This window comes from Myotis myotis, unplaced genomic scaffold (assembly GCF_014108235.1).
Source record: "Myotis myotis isolate mMyoMyo1 unplaced genomic scaffold, mMyoMyo1.p scaffold_m19_p_21, whole genome shotgun sequence".
Taxonomy (NCBI): domain Eukaryota; kingdom Metazoa; phylum Chordata; class Mammalia; order Chiroptera; family Vespertilionidae; genus Myotis; species Myotis myotis.
This window is the reverse complement of record NW_023416326.1, coordinates 14,804,214-14,827,275: the sequence shown is the minus strand read 5'-3', so window position 1 is coordinate 14,827,275 and position 23,062 is coordinate 14,804,214. Positions and strand designations below refer to the sequence as shown.

Genomic DNA, 23,062 nt, shown 5'->3' with positions numbered 1-23,062 from the left:
TCCTTAGCACTGCATACCGAGTCATTCAACTGCTTTGTCCAAATGACCTTCCAATTCTCATCTTTCACCCACAGCAACACCCTATATTCCAGTCACAAGATCACTAGCTGCTCCCTGAATAAAAAGAAATGTGCTTAAAAAACAAAAACTAAAAACAACAACCTGTTGGTGGTTGTTGTAGAATATAACTATTATATAAAATGTATAGCATTAAAGTATAAAAATAGAGAACCACAGTTATTTCATAGAGAAAAGAAAACTAATAGAAAAACTATTACTCTGTCTATATTCTTTCAACCACCAAGGTCTTCTTCTAGAAATTTATTCTAGAAGAAATGATTTAGAAAATCATCTGAAATGCAGTGAAAGCATTATGTATAAAAATGCTTTGTACAGCATTATTTATATCTCATTTCTAATACAGAAAAGATAGAACCACTTAAATATTCCACTCCTTTATTCTAACATATGTATTCAGCACCACTATGTACTAGATTCTGCTGCAGGTGCTGGGAAATTTCAGTGGACAGACAGGGGGAAATCCTTACATTCAAAGTGTACATTCTACCTTAATATTATTGTTAAGTAAATTACAGAAACATCTACATATGAGCTTTTATGAAGCCATTAAAAATCAGGTTTATAAAGAAATATTTTAACACATGGGAAAAAGACAACATATTTAAATTTTTTTAAAAGCTAGTTAGATATTAAGGGCTATGAAATTATCCCAATTTTATTACCTATGAATAGAAATATAATTGGAGAGAAATCCCTCAAAATTATTCTGAGGTACTGGAGGTTAGGACTTCAACATGAAGTTTTTTGAGAAGGTTGGAAGGGAGACACAATTGAACCTTAACTGTAACCTATCCAGCCATTCCTGCATATGTGTGTGTGTGTGTGTGTGTGTGTGTAATGTGGCAAGTTTGAGTAAGCCTGGGATGGGGTGAAAATTCCTTCTATTTTTTTAATTCAGATAAGACTGAAGAGTTCAGACAGTCAATGGCTAGTGTGCTTTAGGACCTGCAAGACTAGACCAGGCCAAACCAGTGTACACTATTTCAGTTTATCTTTTCTGGGCTAAACGGAGCTCTCTTACACAGGAAATAATTCCAGACCCTGGCTACACTCGGCCTCCGAGAGAACTGATCCTCACTGCTCACAGGCAGTGAGCTCTTTAAATCTCCTAATAAGGACTTGCACATAGACTGGTTCTACACAGTGCCTGCTGCTCCAAATCCTGCTGCACCAACCCCAGGCCCGCCCCCACCAGAACACCTCCACAGAGCAAAACGGAGTGAGACCCTGAAGGGTTTGACCAGGTTTCCAAAGGAATGAAAATAGTAATTTCTAAGAGCATTTAAATTCTCACATATATTTGGCACCTCTTTCCAAGTCGTTTTCTAGATTTGGAAAGGAGGAGAGATAATAATCCTTTAAAAAAAGATGGCCACTTTGCCCTGATACCCTCAATCTGCTGAATCTTCCAGCGCTGCACACCGCCTGTTCCTCTCCGTAGCATGATTTTCTTTTTAATGGACGCTTTATGCAATGAGCCTGGACCGAAAATGTGCATAAACAATTCTAACACTGGCTGGAATTGCTGTGCTAGCTGCAGAGTATAAACCCTAATAGAACAGTTTAAAACAAAGCTAGGTGGTCCCTATTAGATAAAGATCTAAGTGACCTCTAACCTCTTGGTAAAACTAGTTTGGCACCTGAAACTAGTTGGAAACCTATATGATCCTATTAATCAATGTCACGCCAATCAATGTAATTTTAAAAAACAAACACTACTTTGGAGGAAACCAGTTTTTACTATTTTAAAAAATCACCACTTTACTCAATACCGATCATTTTAATGGGATCCACAAAAGGACGTTTCCAATTTGCTATCCAGTTGTCTCAAGACCATTTAAAAATTTATTTTGCACTAATTAGAGATGCTGCCTTTAGCAAATATTAAATTCCTATGTGTGCTTGCCACCATTTCGGAACTTCTTATTCATGTGCTATCTGTTGAAGCTTTAGGACATGTTTTAAAGTATAGTGGGACAAAAAATAAAAGTAAAATATAGTGAGTCTGATATTGTTCCAGTTTTTAAGAGTTTTTCTGATGATTCTTAATTATTTTCACAAATAAACTTTAAAATCAGTTTGTCTAATAATTAGTATATATATTAGATGAAATTATAGGAGGGATAGACATACAGTTATATTTGAAGACTTTAATACTCCCTCTCTCAAAAGACTATACGCAACCAATATGGAATAAAAATTATTTTCAAAATTATATGAGCATGGAGTGTTCATGTAATAGGCCATATTATAAGCATAAGACAAACTTTAATAAACCCTAAAAGTACTGAAAAATTAAGAGTATGATGTCTGATAAGCTAGAATTTTTATCAATTCAAGCTTATCAACTAAAGACACATCTGATAAAGGACTGTTATCCAAAATAAACCAAGAACTCTTAAAACTGAACAATCAGAAAACAAACCCCTTTAAAAAAATGAACCAAAGATCTTGACATCTCATCATAGAAGATATATACAGATGGCAAATAAACTGAAAAGATGCTCAATATCACCTATCATTAGAAAAGGATAGTTAAAACATCCATGAAATACCACTACACACCTGTTAGAATGGCCAAAATTTAAAACACTGACAACTGCTAATTCTGATGAGGATACGAAGCAACAGCACTCTTATTCATTGCTGGTGGGAACGCAAAATGGTACAGCCACTTGGAAGACATGCTGGCAATCTTATAAAACTTAACACTCTTATCATATGATCAGCAATCCTGACTCCTTGGTATTTACCCAACTGAACTGAAAATTCATGTCCACACCACAACCTGTACATGCATGTTTATAAGCAGCTTTATTCATAATTGCCAAAACTTGGAGGCAATCAAGGTATTTTTCAGTAGGTGAATGGATAAATAAATGGTGGCACATTTGGACAAGGGAATATTATTTAATGCCAAAAAGCAATGACCTGCCAAGCCATGAGGAGACATGAAGGAAATTTAAATGCATGAAAGAAGCCAACCTGAGAAGGCTGCATACTATATGAGTGCAACTGTATGACTTACTGAAAAAAGGCAAAACAGTGGAGAGGGTGTGGGGAGGGACGAATGAATAGGCAGAGCACGGAGGATTTTTACAGCAGTGAAACTATTATGTATGATCTCTCTATATAAAAGCCTCGGTGACCGTCCAACCATTCAACCATCTGACCAGTAGTTATAACACGCACTAACCACCAGGGGCAGACCCTCAATGTAGGAGCTGCCGAGGACAGCAACTTTGCAGAGTGCCTCCTCGCACTCCGGGACCCCTCCGGGGATGCTGGACTGCCGGTTTCGGCCCGACACCCTGCAGGCCAGGCCAAGGGACCCCAACTGCCGGAGGGACCCCACTCCCTCCACCCCAGGTGCGGCTGGCCGGGGAGGGGGCCTCGGGAGGTTCGCTCCAGGGCGTGTCCAGCCCATCTTGCCCAGTCCCGCCCCACAGGCCACCTTCTAATTAATTTCCTCTCAATGTGCATGAATCCCTGCACCGGGCCTCTAGGACTATATAATGGTATGTGTGTCATAATACATTTGTTCTAACCAATACAATGTACAACACAAAGAGTGAATCCTACTGTAAACTACAGATTTGGGGTGACGGTGATGTGTCAATGTAGATTCACCTACTGCAACAAATGTACCACTCTGTGGGCATGTTGAGAGTCAGAGAGGCTTCCATGTGCAGGGGCAGGGACTATAAGGGAACTCTGTGCTTTCTAAGCAATTTTGCTATGAACCTACAACTGCTTTAAAAAATAGTCTACTGAAAAAAGTCAATCAAGGTAACCCACCATACTAACAGAATAAAAGTGCAAATGTATATGATGTCAAGAGATGCAAAAAAAAGCAGATGACAGAAATTCAGCACCCATTAATACTTTTATTAACTCTCAGCAAACTAGTTATAGAAGACAATTTCTTCATCAAATAAAGGACATTGATGAAAATGCCTACAATTAGCAGAATAATAGTGAAACACTGAATCCTTTTTTCCTAAGTTCAAGAATAAAGTAAGGATGTCTACCCTCATGACACCCACTCAACATTATACTAGAGGTCGAAACTAGTGCAATAAGATAAAAAAATAAAAGGTATAAAATCTGGAAGTGAAAAGGAAACTAAACTGCCCCTAGTCTCAATGATTGCTTACTTAGTAAAACAAAAAAGTAGCAACCAAAACACAAAACTATCTTAAAATAGTAAATTTAGAAAATAAAGTCAGATACAAAAATCAGTGTTGTATCTACATATTAACAACATACTATTTGAATATAAAATTGTTTTAAATATCACCATAGCATAAAGCATAATATACTTAGAAATAAATTTAACAAAATGTGAACAAGACCTGTACGCTAAAATAACAAAACATTAAGAAAATTTAAAAGACCTTAAAAAACAAAGAAATACCTTGTTCATGGACTAACAAGTAGGTTCAACATTAAAATGTCAGACCGTCCAAAATTGATCTATAAATTGAATGCAAACTCAATTTCAATACCAATAAACTGACAGAAACTGACACCCTGATTCTAAAACATATACAATAATGCAAAAGTCCTAGAATACCTAAAACAATCTGAAAAAGGACAAAGTAGAAGAACTTACACTCACACTTCATCACATACTCTCAACTTTATAGTATAAAGCTACAGGACTCAAGATAATGTGGTATTGGCATTAGGATAGACAAAGAGATCAATGAAACAGAATAGAAAGAGTAGTAATAGATAAAAATGTAGTCAACTGATCTTTTTTTTACAAAGATGCTGAAGTAAATTAATAGAGGAAATAGTCTTTTCAACAAATGTTGCTGAAACAACTATATAACCAACATCACACATGAATTAATTTGAAGTAAATAACCAACCTAAACATAAGAGCTAAATCTACAGAGCTTTAAAAAAGAAAAAAAAATTAGTTCACCAGGCCAGTGTGGCTCAGTGGTTGAGTGTCGACCTATATACGGGGAGGTCACAGTTCGATTCCCGGTCAGGGCTCGATCCCTGCTGGGGCACGGATGCAGGAGGCAGCTGATCAATGAATCATCATTGATGTTTCTCTATCTCTCTCTCCTTCCCCCTTCCTCTCTGAAGTCAATAAAATATAGATTTTAAAAAAATAGGTCAATATGCCTGTGACCTGAATATAAACAAGAATTTCTTAGGGGGAACCCCCCCCCCAACCAAAAACATACCGCCAGAAAATAATAAACCTAAGAGAAAAAACTGTAGCATCAAAATTTAAAATACTCCTACAACAAAATAATAAAAAAGCAAATACCCCAATTTTTTTTAAATGAGCAAAATACTTGAATATATACTTCACAAAGGAAGCTATAAGAATGATGAGTAATTATGTTGATGTATAATATAAATTCAAATAATAATGCAACTTAAGACTATGAAACTCTATTACATACCCATTAGAATGGCTAAAATTACAAAGATGAACAACAGAAAATATTGTTGCAAGTGGTAGAAATGTAAAATGGTACAACCCCATTGGAGGTTTGCCAGTTTCTTTTAAATTTAAATATGACCAACCATTTAACCCAACAGTTCCAGTCCTAGGTATTTATCCAAGGAAAATGAAAATCTATTTCCATAAAATACACATAAGAATATTCATAGTAGCCCTGGCTGGTTTGCCTCAGTGGATAGAGCGTCGGCCTGCAGACTGAAGGGTCACAGGTTTGATTCCGGTCAAGGGCACATGCCCAAGTTGTGGGTTCAATCCCCAGTGTGGGGGCGTGCAGAAGGCAGCCGATCCATGATTCTCTCTCATCATTGATGTTTCTACCTCTCTCTCCCTCTCCCTTCCTCTATGGGATCAATAAAAATATATTTTAAAAAAGAATATTCATATCAGCTTTATTCCTAATAGCTAAAAAGAACAAAAACAGAAAAACCCAAATATTCATCAACAGAATGGATAAATTATGGTATATTAATAAAACAGAATACTGCTCAGCAATAAAAAGCAAGTATAAATACATTTGATCACAGGATGGATCGCAAAAACATTATTCTGAGTGAAAGAAGCTGGACACAAAAGAGTACATGGATTAATTTCCATTTACGTGAAATTTTCAAACAGCCAAAACCAACCCGCAGTTAAAATTTAGAACAGTGGTTGCCACTTGATGGAAATGATGGGAACTGACTGGGAAGGGAGCTTCCTAGGATGATGTAAATGGTCTCTATCTTGATAAAGGTGAATCCATTTCTCAAAACTCACAGAATTGTACATATACAATTAGTGCAATCAAAGATTAACAACCAACTACAAATAAATTGCACCCCTAGTGTAGATGGCTTCACTAGTGAATTCTTCCAGGCATTTAAAGAAAAAAAATAATACCAATCTTACACAAATTCTTACAGAAAACTGGGAAAGCAGAAACACTTCCAAAATTGTCTTGTAAACTAAATATATTATTCAAAAAATAAGGAATTATAAGATAGATCAATTAAAGGCTAATCTTGCCCACACCCATAAACAAAACAATCCTAATGAAATAACAAGTCAAACCCAACTACATATTCAAAGGATGTACACAAACAATTCAACTTGTGTAATAATGCAATACTGGTATATTTAAAAATTAATGTAATTCGCACATTCACCAAATATAGACGTTAAATCGTTTCATCAAAATAGAAAAAAAATAGATATAGAAAAAGCTTTTGATAAAGTTACCTCCTATGCACGATAAAAGCTCAACAGAATAGGAATAGAAGAAAAACTTTCTTACCTACAAAAGAGTAACACTAAGTCCTGCTTAATAGTAAACATACCATAAAAATTATAGAAAGCTGAAACTAAAAGGATGGAATATGATATTTAGTGCAAATACTAATAAAAAAAGAGTAGCACTCTACTAATATCAGATTAAGAAAATTTTCACTCCAAAAGCACTAGCTAGAGCTAACAGGGATCATTCCATTATTATAAAAGAGTTAATCACCCGGAAGATATAATAACTCTGTATTTATTATCAGTAAAAACTGGGGGAGATATAGATATAGATATAGATATAGATATAGATATAGATAGATATAGATATAGATATAGATATCTATATATATATACATCTATATCTATATCTATATCTATACCTATATCTATATCTATATCTATATATATCTATATCTCAAATCCTTTCTCAGGAAATAACATATCAAGCAGAGCAAACAAAAGGTAAGAATGTGGAAGACTTAAACAAGATTAATGAATTTGCCCTAACTGATATTTATAGAATACCACACAGCAAATTTCAAAGGAGTGAAATCCACAGTTTATATTCTTTGACTTCTCTGGAATTACATCATAACTCAGTAATAGACATAGATAGAAAACCCTCTAAATATTTAGAACTTGAGCAATAAACTTCTAAAGATAAACAAAAATCACAATTAAAATAATATTGTATTTTGACCAAAATAAAAATATGACATTTCAATGATTTCTGCTATTCTAATTATAATAACAAAGAACATCACACACCCAGAAATAAATCTGCTGAAAGATGTAGAAGTCCTCCCTACCAAATGAAAACTACAAAACATCAGTGAGATACATTTATAAAACCCTAAAAAATGAAGGAATATACCATGATCATAGATTGGCTGAGTCAATATTGTTAAGGTGTCAATAATCTACAAAATGATTCTAGTTTCAGTGCAACCCTAGTCAAAATTCCAACAGGTGTGTGGGTGTGAGTATGGGTTTTTAAGAGTAAGTAGAGCCCTAGCTGGTTTGGCTCAGTGGACAGAGTGTCGGCCTGCAGACTGAAGGGTCCGGGGTTCGATTCTGGTCAAGGGCACATGCCCCAATTGTGGGCTTGATCCTCAGTAGGGGGCGGACAGTAGGCAGCCGATCGATGATTCTCTCTCATCATTGATGTTTCTCTCTCTCTCCCTCTCCCTTCCTCTCTGATCAATAAAAATATGTCTTAAAAATTTTTTAAAAAAGTTAGTAGAGCCCTGGCAGGTGTGGCTCAGTTGGTTGAGCATCATCCCATGCACCAAAAAGTCACCAGTTCAATTTTCGGTCAGAGCACACACCCAGGTTGTGGGTTTCATCCAAAGTCAGGGTGCATATGGGAGGCAACCAATCAATGTTTCTCCCTCTCTCTTTCCCTCCTTCTCCCTTCCTCTCTCTCTAAAATCAATAAAAATATATATATTTTTAAAAGAGTAAGAAGAAACTGAAACACTGATTCTAAAATTATCTCTCTATATAGAAAAGCCTAATAGGCAAATTGCCCCCACGGGCGTTCGACCGGGAGACGGATCGCTCGCTATGACATTTGCTGACCACCAAGGGGCGGTGCGGAATGAAGAAAGCCCCAACAGGCAGCCAGGGAAGGGAGGTCCCGGCTGGAAGTTGGAAGGAAGACCCCGACTGGCAGCCGGAAGGCCCGATCAGCCCTGATCGCCGGCCAGGCCTAGGGACCCTAACCTTGCACGAATTTCATGCACTGGGCCTCTTGTAAAAATATAAGAGCCAAGAATAGGGGAGTAGAGGAAAGAAGTTGGAGTACATACACTACCAGATATCAAGACAAAGTAGAATAACTTATGACAGTGTCATATTGGCACAAGGCGATACAAATAGACCAACAAAACAGAGTCCAGAAACATACTCAAACCCACAAGACACATGAAGAATACTAGTAGAAATATCTTCGGGGAAAATTTCATATGCAAGTATTTCATTCCAAACTTTAATATACTTTCTGATTAATCGTATCACAACAGAGTAAAAAATATTTCAGTTAAATTTTTTCAGACTGTATAAAATAGCTTCCAAAACAATTAGCAGACCTTCTATAAATTCTTACCTCTCCAAAAGCTCCTCGACCAATCACCTTTAATATTTCAAAGTCTTCTCTATGTAATCGCATCTGTTTCACTTTAGAAGTAAATGGTTTAGCTGAAATAAAAAGCAACATCAATTACTTTCTTAATGAAATGTGATGTAAATTAATACAGATAATGGTATTTCTTAAACAATAAGGATTGAAGTTATGATTAAGAATTAAGCCAAAATATTTAATAATTTCATCAAACTACAGTGATAATAGATTTAATTTCCATGAGAAAATTATATATGTCCTTTATTTCTTATATACGAATCACATTTTGGTGAAGAAAATTATTTTAAACACCAAATAACATATGAAATAATTCAAAATAGCAAATGAGGCCAGTTTATTCTCATATCAAACATTCTGTGTATTCTAACTCTCAATGCTAGATACATATTTTAATACAAAGGTCCAAGAAGCAAAAGCAAATTTCAGGTCACCAGAGAGAACTTCAGCAATTCCTACCAAATAAATTAATAATTATTTCACATTCATTTATCCTTTTAACATTCCTTTAGCAAGAATACATACTATATAAAGCATGGTGGCAATCACTGGAGTTTAAAACAAGTATAGTACCTTCCTTCAAGAAGTTCTGTCTTCAAGAAAGACAGTATGCTACACGCATAGTAACAATGTGATTAAGTTTCTAATACAGAGATCAGTGATAGTGAAACACTTATGTGCATCTTAATACTTCACAGAAGTAACAAAAGAACTGGAACTTGAGGACTAAGTAAATTGTGCTACTTTGTCTGGTTTGCAGGGTAGACATTGAATACTATGTGAGGAATTAAGACATTATTCTATTAATTATAAGGACTAAATTGACATTTGTTTTTGTTGTTAATCCTCACCTGAGGATATTTTTCCCATTGATTTTTAGAGCAAGTGGAAGGGAGAGAGAGAAACATCAATGTGAGAGATACACATCGACTGGCTGCGACTGGTATGTGCCCTTGACCAGAATCGAACCAGGACCCCTCAGTCTGTGGGCCAACACTCCATCCACTGAGCAAACCGGCTAGAGCAACCATAGCTATTTTAATCAACATGAATAAATCTCAAAAAATACTTGGAAAAGAAGTCACAGAAAATATAGTGTGATTTCATTTACACACAATTTAAAAACAAGCAAAAATAAAAATATTCTATGGGAATACTTATAAAACTATAAAGCAAATTTCATGGAGATGATTTATTCTTGAGGGAAAAGAGACACACAGGGTTTTCTAAGATCCTATTAATTTCTTAAGCTGGATCAATGGTACAGGAATGTTAATTTTATTATCATCCTTTGAACTATACGAAAAGTTTTATGCACTCTTTTATACATTTAAATTCATAAGGAAATTTTTTAAACTTGTATATATGAATGGATCTTTATTCAATTTAATGAAAATGGTTAGTTCAAAATTTTGCTTATTGGCCGGAATTTTTTTTACAATTTCCTTAATATTCTTTCAAATCTGAGAAACTATGGCTATTCTTAACGTTTTAAGCCTAACAATATTACTTTAATTTCAGTGATCAAGTTAGATGAAAACAACTGATTGTGCATAAAATGAACTGTGAACAACTACAGAAACATGAGAAACCAGTACCAGTGTTATTATTCACACACACAGAAAGTTCTTTGGCGGCATGGTCTTAAGAAGAATAAATAAATGACTGGTTGATTATAGTTCCTTCAACCTACTGCATGAAACAAGCAACTTGATCCTTCAAGTGAGATGGTAATCGTATGATAACTGCATAGTTCAAAACCATTTTCCTTCACATTTTAAAGAAGCGCTGCTCAAGGGTTTTCACTACCCTACTTGTCCCCGTGACCCTACCTCTGCTTCAAGAGGACACACCTGGTGGCCTCTCACTCTTACATCTGATGGCAACTAATCTATCTAACTGCCATCACCATAAACTCAGAGCTCTCCACCTCTAACAAAGAATCTAAAACAAGCCAAAGGATGTAACTGAAGCAGATCTCATTAAGTGTCTCTATCAACTGAACTTGATCTTTGCCTCCCTTATCTCAAGACAACCACAAAATGTGTCTGATTCCTTAAATTAGTTACTCATTATCTGCTCAGAGATTACTGAGATATTGAAATTAGCGGAAGTGAGCAGGCAAAAATCTTGAAACAACTATTATAGACTAGAGGCCTGGATTCACGCACCAGTGGGGTCCCTCGGCCTGGCCTATGGAGATCGGGCCAAAACCAGCTCTCCAACATCCCCCCGATGGGTCCCAGATTGCGAGAGGGTGCAGGCTAGAGTGAGGGACCCCACAGGTGCATGATCGGGGCAGGGCCGGGGAGGGAATGCAGGAGGGCTCCAGGGCATGTCCGGCCTGTCTCACTCAGTCCCGATTGGCTGGACCCTAGCAGCATGCTAACCTACCCCTGAGCATTTGCCCCCTGGTGGTCAGTGCACATCATAGTGACTGAACTTAGCATATTAGGCTTTTATTATATAGGATATGCTCAGAGGGAAAAAATCAATCAATCGTCTGCCTTTTTAAAAAAAAGAACCAAATGGAAATTCTAGAATTGGATGTGCTTCAAAATAAAATAAAAATGAGGAAAGAGCCCATGAACTTGAAAATATATCCATAGAAATGAACAATCTAAAGTAAAAAGACCTTAAGAATAGACAGCCTCAGGCACCTATGAGACAACATCAAAGGGTAATTAGAATCTCAGAAGGGGAGGACAGAGAAAAGCTGATTATATGTTACCGCCAGAAGTTCATTGGCAATATTTAACAAAAATGCTTTATACAAAGAAACATAAGAAAAAAGTCATGAATTCTATCCACCAAAAGCCCATCATGTCAGTCACTTGGTGTGACTGAAATAGTTTTGGATGTATGAGACAAATTGTAGAAAAACTTTATACTCGTTACAATAACTGGAAAAGACTTAATGATCACTACACTACTGCCCCTGACAAAAATCAAAACCACGTAAGGAACCAATTGGGTCTGTTGTACTGCTAGACAACTGCCATATCTGGGGACGTTTCACAAGGTGCCATACATACCACCTAACGATAACAATGCCTTGCCTTTCTTCAGTGCTGCACAGTTCAGTGTGTTCCCTGTGGCACATATTTTCTGAGGTACCTGCCACACCATTTCCGTCCGTTTCTCTGAAAACCTCCCTCCGACTAGAGGTCAAGTGTAATTGTGGGGCCTCACTTCACTAGCCAGAGTAAAGTGAACTAGTGTGGAAAACTAACCAAAGCTGTGGAAAAAAAGGATTTAAAACTGAACTCAAAACAAACAAACAAACAAACTGAACTCAGAAGAGTTAGTCTCTGCAATAAGTCACAATCCCACTACGACACAGCTGGCTCATCAATTAAGAAGTCACCATTTTGCCTTGACCGGTTTGGCTCAGTGGATAGAGCATCGGCCTGCAGACTGAAGGGTCCCAGGTTCGATTCCGGTCAAGGGCATGTACCTTGGTTGCAGGCACATCCCCAGTAGGGGGTGTGCAGGAGGCAGCTGATCGATGTTTCTCTCTCATCAATGTTTCTAACTCTCTATCCCTTTCCCTTCCTCTCTGTAAAAATCAATTATTTTTATATATATATACATATATATATATATTTTTTTTAAAGAAGTCATCATTTTATTTAAATTCTGACAACCTGTCCCAGTTTCTCTCACTCTCACATTCACTACATTAAGTATTATTATTCCTATTAAAAAAAAAAACAGGTTCAGTAAGGTAAAATAAGTTGAAGATTACATTGCCAACAATGGCACAAATTGGAGCCTGACATTAAGAGTGAATTTTTTTTTTTTACAATTTATAGTTCTTCAAACTATATTGATAATAGATTTAATTTCCATGAGAAAATTATATATTTCCTTTATTTCTTATATATGAATCACATTTTGGTGAAGAAAATTATTTTGAATTATACTGAAGCCTTTCCAATATAACATGCTGCCTCTTTCTTCCCAAAAGCTTTTTGGGGAAAAGAAACAAAAAACAGATACTAAACTTAACAGAATGAAATATAAAACAATTCTTAAGTTTTAAAAAACGATCTCTTTGAAACTTGAAAGAAAGCAAGTTTCCATCCGAGCCCCTAGCACACTGCCTGGTTCACTACACACGATCAAATGAATGATTCTAAAAATAAAAGAATTCTAAGTTCCCATGTGAAATGCCAAAAATACCTTGCAAGGTATACCTTTTTCTTTGCCGAATGTAACCCAAAATCTAAACATAGAGTCTCCTTCAATCCACCCCGACTCCCACGACGACTGCCCAGGTCACGTAGGAACAGAGACTGCTGGTTGCAAGCCACTGATGGCTTGAGAAAGGGCCCTAGTTAGAGATTCCAACAGAAAAAGAATGTGGATGGAGGAGACACATGTGAGAATGTGGGGAATAAGACAGCCCCAAGGCATAGCGAGGCCAGGAAGGGAAGAGGGAGTACTGCAGCCAGAGATGTTCACCTCCCTTCATTCCTGGTTCTGCTTCCTCCCTTCCTCTCAAATTTCTCCAGTGGGTGTGCCTCCTTCCAGTGTTGCTCCCCCTCAGCCTTTCCACTGCATGTCCTCCTACTATAGACGCTGATGCTAATCTGCAGTGCAGTAACATGAGAATCAAGGACCACTGCTAAGGCAGGGAGAGCGGGGAGAGAAATATGAGGGAGCATTGACAAGAGTAATAACTAAAATCACATTAAAACTTTCATTAGTCATATCAGGTTCTGTTTATATTTTCAAATAAAATATACAGTGCACTTTTAAATTAGTTATGTAATAAGAAATTATGAAATACACTGTGACCATACACTAACTTGTAATGTACAGAGAATAAAATTACAAGTGGTAAGTTTCTGAGATTTATGGTGACAACATATACTTGAGCATGAGTGTAAAACTGTCTTATTCACTTTTTTGTTGTTATTGTTAAACCTCACCAGATGATATTTTTCCATTGATTTTTAGAGAGCGTGGAAGGGAGAGGGAAAGACAGTGAGAAACATCGATGTGAGAGAGGCACATCGATTGGTTGCCTCCTGCATGAGCCCGGACCAGGGCCATGCATCAAGCCTACAACCAAGGTATGTGCCCGGGACCCTTTAGTCCGAGGGCTGACGCTCTATCCACTAAGCCAAACCAACTAGGACTTATTCACTTTTAAACACCTAAAACTGTATCTTTTGACAGAGTAGGTATTTTTATATTTTTAATAACTGAGTTATTGTGGAAAAGTTTCAAAGTAGTCTATATGTATTATGGTTTTTGGCAACTTCATAAGCAAAGGTAACAGAGCCACAAACACAGAACATATTAGATATATGGTCTCTAAATTACTATATGTATAACTTTTTATCCATTCACTAATTAATGAACACTTGGGTTGTTTCTACTTTTTAGCTAACTATATATATGAAAACCTAAGCGACCAAACGACCAGTTGACCAGTCACTATGACACACACTGACCACCAGGGGGCAGATTCTCAAGGCAGGAGCTTCCCCCTGGTGGTCAGTGCGCTCCCACAGTGGGAGTGCCGCTCAGCTGACTGGCCTGTTCTGGCAGCCACTCACTCCCTCAGTAGTCCTGCAGGTACAATCTCCAGAGAGTGGGCCAGGCACTGACGGACCAGAGCCGCCCACACAATTCAATTCCGACAGCGCAGCAGGCCTCCTGGATGTCAGCCTCGGGCACTGAGGCCACTTCCCCTCCCTAGATGCTCCGCAAGAAACAATATAAAAGTAGCCGCCAGGTGGCTCCCGACAACTGGCAAGAACGTCAGCGGGATGGATCCAGATCCTGGGCCAGCAAGGGCGTCCCACTGCCTACCACCCTCGGGATGGGTGCCAGACGCAGGGCTCACAGCTGGCAAGCACCACTACGGCGGCACAAACTTCTCCTGATCAGGGCTGACTGGGCCCGAGCCCGTAGCAGGTGCAGTGGGGCCGGGATGGGCGGGAACAGCAGGCAGGAGCGGCTGGTGGCATTGGACTGCTGGTTTCGGCCTAATCCCACAGGCCACGCCAAGGGACCCCACTGTGCATGAATTCATGCACTGGGCTTCTCGTTGTTAATAAAGCTGCTACGAACATTGGTGTACAACAAGCATGTCAAACTTGCAGCCGGCGGACCACATGCCTCACTTATTTAAACAAAGTGTACAAGTATCTGTTTGAGTCCCTCAATGGGCTGTTTTATAGTTAAACTAGAGGCCCGATGCACAAAATCCGTGCAAGGGGCTTGGCCCTCGCAGCCCCAGCATCGTCCAGAAGGTTGTCCGGACGGTCGTTCTGCTGTTCAGTCTAATTAGCATATTGGCTCTTTATTACATAGGATAAGAAAAAAATAATTAACATGATATCTAGCATAAAGACTCAAAATGTTAACTAGATATCCGTATTATTTGAATGCTTCAAATAAATGTGTTCATATACAACATGTGAATTTTAACTCATTGCATGCCATAAGCATCTGTAGATGCAAGTGGTGGACCTTCCCCACACGCCACGTGTGTCTATTTAAAAAAAAATGTTTTCCCTAAGTGGCAGCCCTGACCAACCTTAAAATCATTTTTCGTGAGAATTTTCAGCTGAAAACATTCACGAACACCCCAAGTGTGAGTAATATATTTTTATAATACTCATTGCAATTCATAATATCGTGGGGATGGTTTCTGTTTTGGACGTGTGGCACTTAACTGATTAAAAAATAATTACTTCTAATACAGAGCAAGATTTGACGGTAAAATCATCATATGGCTAAAGAAAGAATGTGTCCGGAAGGAAGACACCAAGAGTATTTGTGAGTGAGAAACCTAGGTAGTACTCTTCATGCACAGTAGGCAGGGTGCTGACAAATGAACAAAATGCCAATCCATGTGACATGTCATTCCGATCAGGGACTACCAGAACTTTAGGTCCATTAGAGTAACTACCCTTACTCCAATGCCATTCTCCAATTCCAAACTTCCAATAGCACTGGTGGGACGGACACAAATGACTCCAGTGCTTAACAGATATATTCTTTATTGCAAATTGCTGAACTTACATTCTAGTTCATCTATTTGTCTCTCATGAATGAAATTAATGAATATATTAGCATTCCCAATTTGATCAATTCTATAAGGTTGAGACTCATAAATTCACAAAGATAATGTCTCCATTAATTATTTAACACTACATTTAATTATTTATTGAATACCTATTCAGTACCAGCCACTGTGCTAGAAATGGGAAACAGACTGGGTAGCTGACTTCCCACAGCAACAATTTATTTATTTATTTATTTTTAAATAGAGTTATTGATTGCCGGGAGCCGGTCCATCCTTGCTGTTTCAAGGGACCTGGCATATATGGCATACTGTTCTTAATATGTTTGCTCACCTTCTTGGCACCATGTGTTTTAACCAAGGTCACCTCTCTGAGAAAGGTTGTTTCCCCAGGTAGGGATTTTCCCCTGAAGTTAGGGAGGGAATAAAACCCCTTAACTAAGTGCCAGGCGGGTAATTAATCACTTTAACTATGAACAATCATGCTTAAGCTACATAATCTTTACTCCCTGGAATGGAGATAAGAAATGCCCTAACCTTTGGAATAGAGATTGATAGGATTGGAATCAACTGGTATAAATACAGATGTAACAAGAGAACAACACACAGAACCTAGACACAGGGCCTACACAGAACCTAGAGACAGAAGAACTTCGCTGGAGAGAACATGGCAAAAGATCCTGGACAGAAACTGGCCACAGAACCTAGAGACAGAACCTAGCGAGAGAACCTGGTAGGAGAACCTGGACAGAACCTGGCGACAGAACCTGGCTGGAAAACCTAGCGAGAGAACATGGCAACAGAACCTGGACAGAACCTGGCAACAGAACTTGGCAGGAGAACCTGGATAGAACCTGGCTGGAGAACCTAGCGAGGGAACATGGCTACAGAACCTGGCTGGAGAACCTGGCTGGAGAACCTAGCAAGAGAACATGGACGTAAATCCTGGCTAGAGATCCTGGCTAGGCTGCTGATCAACTGAACGCTGTCTCCGTGTCATTCCTTCTTCGCCGACTCCGTCCACACCTTTGGGGACCCCTGGACCTGCTGGGGTTGGACCCCAGCAATTGATATTTTACAGAGAGGAAGGGAGAGAGACAGAGAGTTAGAAACATCGATGAGAGAGAAACATCGAACAGCTGCCTCCTGCACGCCCCCTACTGGGGATGTGCCCGCAACCAAGGTACATGCCCTTGACTGGAATCGAACCTGGGACCCTTCAGTCCACAGGCTGACGCTCTATCCACCGAGCCAAACCGGTCAGGGCTCACAGCAACAATTTAATCTCATCACATACCTTCTTTCAGATATTGTGTTGTCACCACTATTAATAAATAATACTACATAGAAATTTTTACATACTAGTTTTATGGAAAATAAATCTCAAAGAAAGAGAAAATAAATACAGATACTATATAAATTTATTTCCACTAGCAGCTGGTGAGAACACCACTATAAAATGGTATTTATAAACTATTCCATATGTTTAAAATATGAAAAAAGTGAAAAAATAGTTCAGCCACTTAGTCTAGATATAATATTGGTTTGTGCTCAATTAGATTTGGGGGAGGAAAAGAAAATTTAACAAAGTGATTCTAAGGGAACCTGCAAGAATAAATGTAGAAGAATAGGCAAGAAAATATTTAAAATGAAATATAAAGTGTCTTGCCTTACAAGCTACTAGAATGTGTTTTAAAAGTATCAGTTCAGCCCTAGCTGGTTTGGCTCAGTGGATAGAGCATAAGCCTGAGGACTGAAGGGTCTCAGGTTCGATTCTGATCAAGGGCACATGCCCAGGGTTGTGAGCTCGATCCCCAGTAGGGGGCATGCAGGAGGCAGCCAATCAATGATTCTCTCTCATCATTGATGTTTCTCTCTTTCTCCCTCTCCCTCTCTAAAATCAGTAAAAATATATATTTCTTAAAAGTATCAGTTCAAATATAGGTACACTATCTAAAAAACAAACTATTACATAAGTGTAATAGAATACAATATTTTTATGTTCTTGGGATGAGGAAAAACTTTTCTATCAGGATGGCAAAAGCAAAAGCCTAAAAAAAAAAGACAGAACAATTTAACAAAATTTGAAAGTTACATTTTTTAAATACTGTATTAAAGTTTAAAATAAAAATAAGTTACACACAGGAAAAATATCTATAAACTATGACGGTCAAAGGGTTGCAATCCATAAAATTCAGAGTTCTTGCAATGTAGTAAGAAAAAAAGAGCACTATAATACACTGGTTCTCAACCTTCCTAATGCCGTGACCCTTTAATACAGTTCCTCATGTTGTGGTGACCCCCAATTTCACTGTTACAAATTGAACACTATTAAAACATAGTGATTAATCACAAAAACAATATGTAATTATATATGTGTTTTCCGATGGTCTTAGGCAACTCCTGTGAAAGGGTCATTTGACCCCCAAAGGGGTCACAACCCACAGGTTTAGAACCACTGCTATAATAGAAAGTGGAGCAAATGTGTAAATAATTGTTAAGTATAAATTGATTTAATACACATTTAGAAGTTTTAAATAAAGTATATCAAGGAATTAAGAGCTCTGTCTTCCCAGTCAGAGAAATCTAAGTTCCAAACCTTATCATAATTGAATACTTGTGGAATGTAGGATAAGTTTCTTAGCCTATCTAATTCTCAATTTCTTTAAGGAGACAAAACTATTTATCAACTCAAAGATACTGGTAAGATAAGTACTTAAAAAGAAGATGAGATGAAAACTTCCCAAAGGCAAAACCTGGCTATAAGATGATTGAGAAAAATGAGGAGGAGTTCAACTTAAAATAAAAAGAACAATAAACACTGGAGGCTCTGGCAGAATGTCTTAGCTGCTAAAATGTTTGGGTGTGAGACAGACAGGTGGCACACAAACATCTGTCCGTGGTCCTGAACCTCCATTAACTCTTAGGGCAGTGATGGCGAACCTTTTGAGCTCAGCGTGTCAGCATTTTGAAAAACCCTAACTTAACTCTGGTGCCGTGTGACATATAGAAATTTTTTGATCTTTGCAACCATAGTAAAACAAAGATTTATATTTTTGATACTTATTTTATATATTTAAATGCCATTTAACAAAGAAAAATCAACCAAAAAAATGATGTCATAGGTTCTCCATCACTGTCTTAGGGCATAGTTCGCTCTAATTGTGGAACACTGAGAAGCCATTCGCCGTTTCCAAGGAGTTCTCAAGGAGATAAGCACAATGGAGAACAAGGAAAAGAGTATAACGACCAAAAGCTTCTGAAACCACATAGCCATAGAGAGAGGACCAGCTGTGATGGGGGAGCTTGCTCCGACAGGTTTCATATGCACCTATACAAAAAAGGGAGGCGGGGACGGAATTAAGGAGGTGTAGGAAGAGGAAGAGAAGGAAGAGATTTCAGATGTGAATTTGTGACAATAAGTGTTATAGAAAGTCTATGGAATTAGATATACTTGAGTTTGTAACAACTGTGTTTTGCTGACAAGAGTCAATTAATATCTACACTAATAAAAGAGAAACATGCAAATTGGTGTCGCTCCGTTATGCCCACCATCCAATCAGAACAACTATGGAAATTAACCCAACAAAGATGGCGGTTAATTTGCATATGCAGGCGTGGTGCGGAGACTGAAGGCTCCGGCCGGAGTGAAGACTGACGACTGAAGACTGAAGAGAAGAGGCTTGGCTTCTCCGCTGTGGCTGCAGCGGAGAAGCCAAGCCAAAGGCCTGGGTCCCGGGTGCCAGAGGAAAACGGATGCCAGCAGCCAGGGGAAGGAAGGCCTATTGCACCAATCTTTGTGCAGTGGGCTTCTAGTTTAGTGATAAAAGTCCATAATATATGGTGCAGGAAGGATATAAGAAGTTAGAGAGAGGAACCCAATGGCCAAATATCTACTAAATTCACTCCCTCCCCCAAAATAAATAAATAAATAAAATTCTCCCCCTCCCCACACCTTACAATAGCTATGATCCAGAAGGAGATATCTGATCCAAGCTATCCCAAACAGATTCTCTACCTCCCAATTAAAGGAAATAGAGACGAGGGACCACAAAAGAGGATCCAGAGGAGAAGCATAAGACTTTACACTTTGATAACTTACATGCAGAAGTTGCAATCGGATAGCCTCCAAAGGGAGAGAAACAGAGTGTATGTCATCCAAACAAGTACAGGGGAAATTGACTCAGAAAAATACAATGAATTAGCCCAAAAGATGGTAAAAACATATGGAAAAATAAATATTTTAAGAGGCTTACCAAAAAAAAAAATGGACCCTAGCTGGTTTGGCTCAGTGGATAGAGCGTCGGCCTAAGGACTGAAGGGTCCTGGGTTCGATTCCAGCCAAGGGCACATGCCTGGATTGTGGGCTCTATCCCCAGTGGGGGGTGTGCAGGAGGCAACCAATCAATGATTCTCTCTCATCACTGATGTTTCTATCTTTCTCTCCTTTCCTCTCTGAAATCAATAAAAGAAATATATATTTTTTTAAAAATGGCAGAAGTAAATCCAAATAAATTACTATTTATAATATATGTAAATGGCCGGCACACTAGTTAAAATACAAAGATTTCACACTGAGAGGGGGAAAATCCAATTACGTGCTTTTCCAAAAAAACATCCAACACAAGAATTTAGAAAGAATGGAAATAAAAAAGGTACAAAGATAAACCAGACAAATAACCAAAATAAAGCTACATTTTTTTATGCTAATAAGAGAAAAAGGAGGGAACTCTAAGGCAAAAATCCTCACTAGAAATAATGATTGTGATTACATAAAAGGAGCAATTCATCAGGAAAATATAGTTATTCTACACTGTATATACCAGTACTTAATTAATCTAGCCTCAAAGTATGTAACTGGCAAAAACTGATACCATTACATAGAAAAATTGGCAAATACCCCATCAAGATAGGTAACTTTAATACACATTCTGAGTAATTGGTAAGTGAAGCAGATAAAAATCTGAACAATATAAATAACAAGCTTGGTCTAGTTGTCACAGATACAACTGCAAAAGAAACACTGGAAATTAAAGTATACCTGTAAACAACTTGCAGTTCAAAAATAAAATAGAAATAGGAAATTAGAAAGCATTTTTAAAAGAATGGTAAAATAAAAATAGAAAAAAATCAACATTACAAAAAATTGATTCTTTCACAAGACTGACACATCTCTAAAAACATCAAGAAAAGAGAAGACATAAATAAGCAGTATCAGAAAAATGTATACAATAACTGATGGTAAGAGATTAAACAGGATTATTTTGACAAATTTATGCCAATAAATTTTAAAATTAAGTGAGCACATTCATATAAAAACTCAACTTGTCAAATGAAACAAAGACTAATAGAAACCTTAAATAATCCTATATTTAATAAAAAGTGAATCTCTACTTTAAAAATTTTCCAGAAAGAAAACTCCAGGATGATATAGATTTGTCATTCAATTCTTTAAACTGTCAAATCTCTAAGGTAGAAATGATACCAGCATTATATGAGAGGATACTTCCCAACCTGTTTTATGAGGCCAGCATATACTTGATACCAAATCCTTCCACAAAGAATATAAGAAAACTATAGGTCATCTTTCTTGTGCACACGATGCAAAAGATCATAATCAAAGCACTAGTAAATCAAATTCAGTAATATATGTTACATTACAACAAAAGTGGATTTAATCCAGTAGTGCAAAATGCATTCCATATTCAAATTTCATTGTTAATCACTAGATTAATGCAATAAAGATACAAAGTCATATGTTTATCTCAACAAATGCAAATAAATGATAAAATTCAATATATACTTATAATAAAACATCAAAAAACTTAAAACCTCTTAGAAAACTAGGAATAGAGATATACTCGAAAAAAGTGTTAAGTGGTTTTTAAAGTAACTTTTTAAAGAACTTCCTGTAGATTAACATATTTTTACTAGAGGCCCGGTGCACGGATTCATGCACATTGAAAGGAAATTAATTAGAAGGTGGCCAGCAGGGCAGGACTGGACAAGCTGGGCTGGACATGCCCTGGAGCCAACATCCCAAGGTCCCTCCCCGGCAGGCCGCATCTGGGGCAGTGCTGGGGCTCAAAGGGCGTCTGCGGAGTGAGTGGGGTCCTTCCAGCAGGTGGGGCCCCTCCGCCTGGCCTGCGGGGATCGGGCCGAAACCGGCAGTCCGACATCCCCCAAGAGGTCCCAGAGTGCGAGAGGGCACTCTGCAAAGTTGCTGTCGCTTGGCAGCCCCTGCGTTGAGTGTCTTCCCCTGAGGTCAGTGCATGTCATAGCTACCAGTCGATCGGCTGGATGGTCGCGCTCAGGCTTTTATATAAATAGATTGATTTTTAGAGAGAGAGGGTGAGGGATAGAGAGATAGAAACATCGATGTGAGAGAAACAGCATCGACAGCCTGCCTCCTGCATGCCCCCACCCCCCGCACTGGGGATCGAGCCAGAAATCCAGGCATGTGTCCTGACCAGGAATTGGACCATGACCTCTTGATTCCTAGGTCGACATGCAACCACTGAGCCAAGTTAACTTCCAAAGTCACTATTGCCAGGGACAAGATTCAAAGCTGGGCCACAGATTGAGTCCATAACCCAGCCCTTTTCTACAAACACTCTAGCAGTGGTCATGAAATATTTTTGTTCACATACTGTCTCTACAAAGGTTTTGGAAAAACAACGTACTCCCTTAAATTATAACTCAAATATTTAAGTATAGGTTTAAGGGTTGTAAATGATGTAATTTCCAACATATTTCATATTGCATATGTGCTTTAAATAGAATTCCATCAAAACCTGGAATTTATAAAAAGTTATGGGAAATGTCCACCATATAATCTAATGGCAAAGCCAGTCCTCACTGGCAAGCCACTAAGCAAAAATAAGACTTATTTTGTTAGAAAAAGTCTGACTTTGGGCGGGGGAGGGAGGGGGTGTCAATGGGGGAAAGAGAGGGACATATGTAATACTTTCAACAATAATTATTTTAAAGAGAAAAGAAAAAGACTGACTTTAATTTTTAATTCAAATGAATGTGTTATTACATAGCC

General features: G+C 38.0%; 1 protein-coding gene across 10 annotated transcripts in view; it reads right to left on the bottom strand.

Annotated features, from left to right (window-relative positions):
• CDC42BPA (CDC42 binding protein kinase alpha) overlaps nucleotides 1-23,062 on the bottom strand; it is a 197,622-nt gene that overhangs the window by 153,216 nt on the left and 21,344 nt on the right. For all 10 annotated transcript variants that reach the window (XR_004975057.1, XM_036355002.1, XM_036355003.1 and 7 more), the window contains exon 2: nucleotides 8,937-9,028. Coding sequence is in view for 9 of the 10 variants with exons in the window: in XM_036355002.1 (XP_036210895.1) it covers nucleotides 8,937-9,028 (92 nt within the window). In the remaining variant the exon portion in view is untranslated. The remainder of the gene's footprint in view (nucleotides 1-8,936; nucleotides 9,029-23,062) is intronic.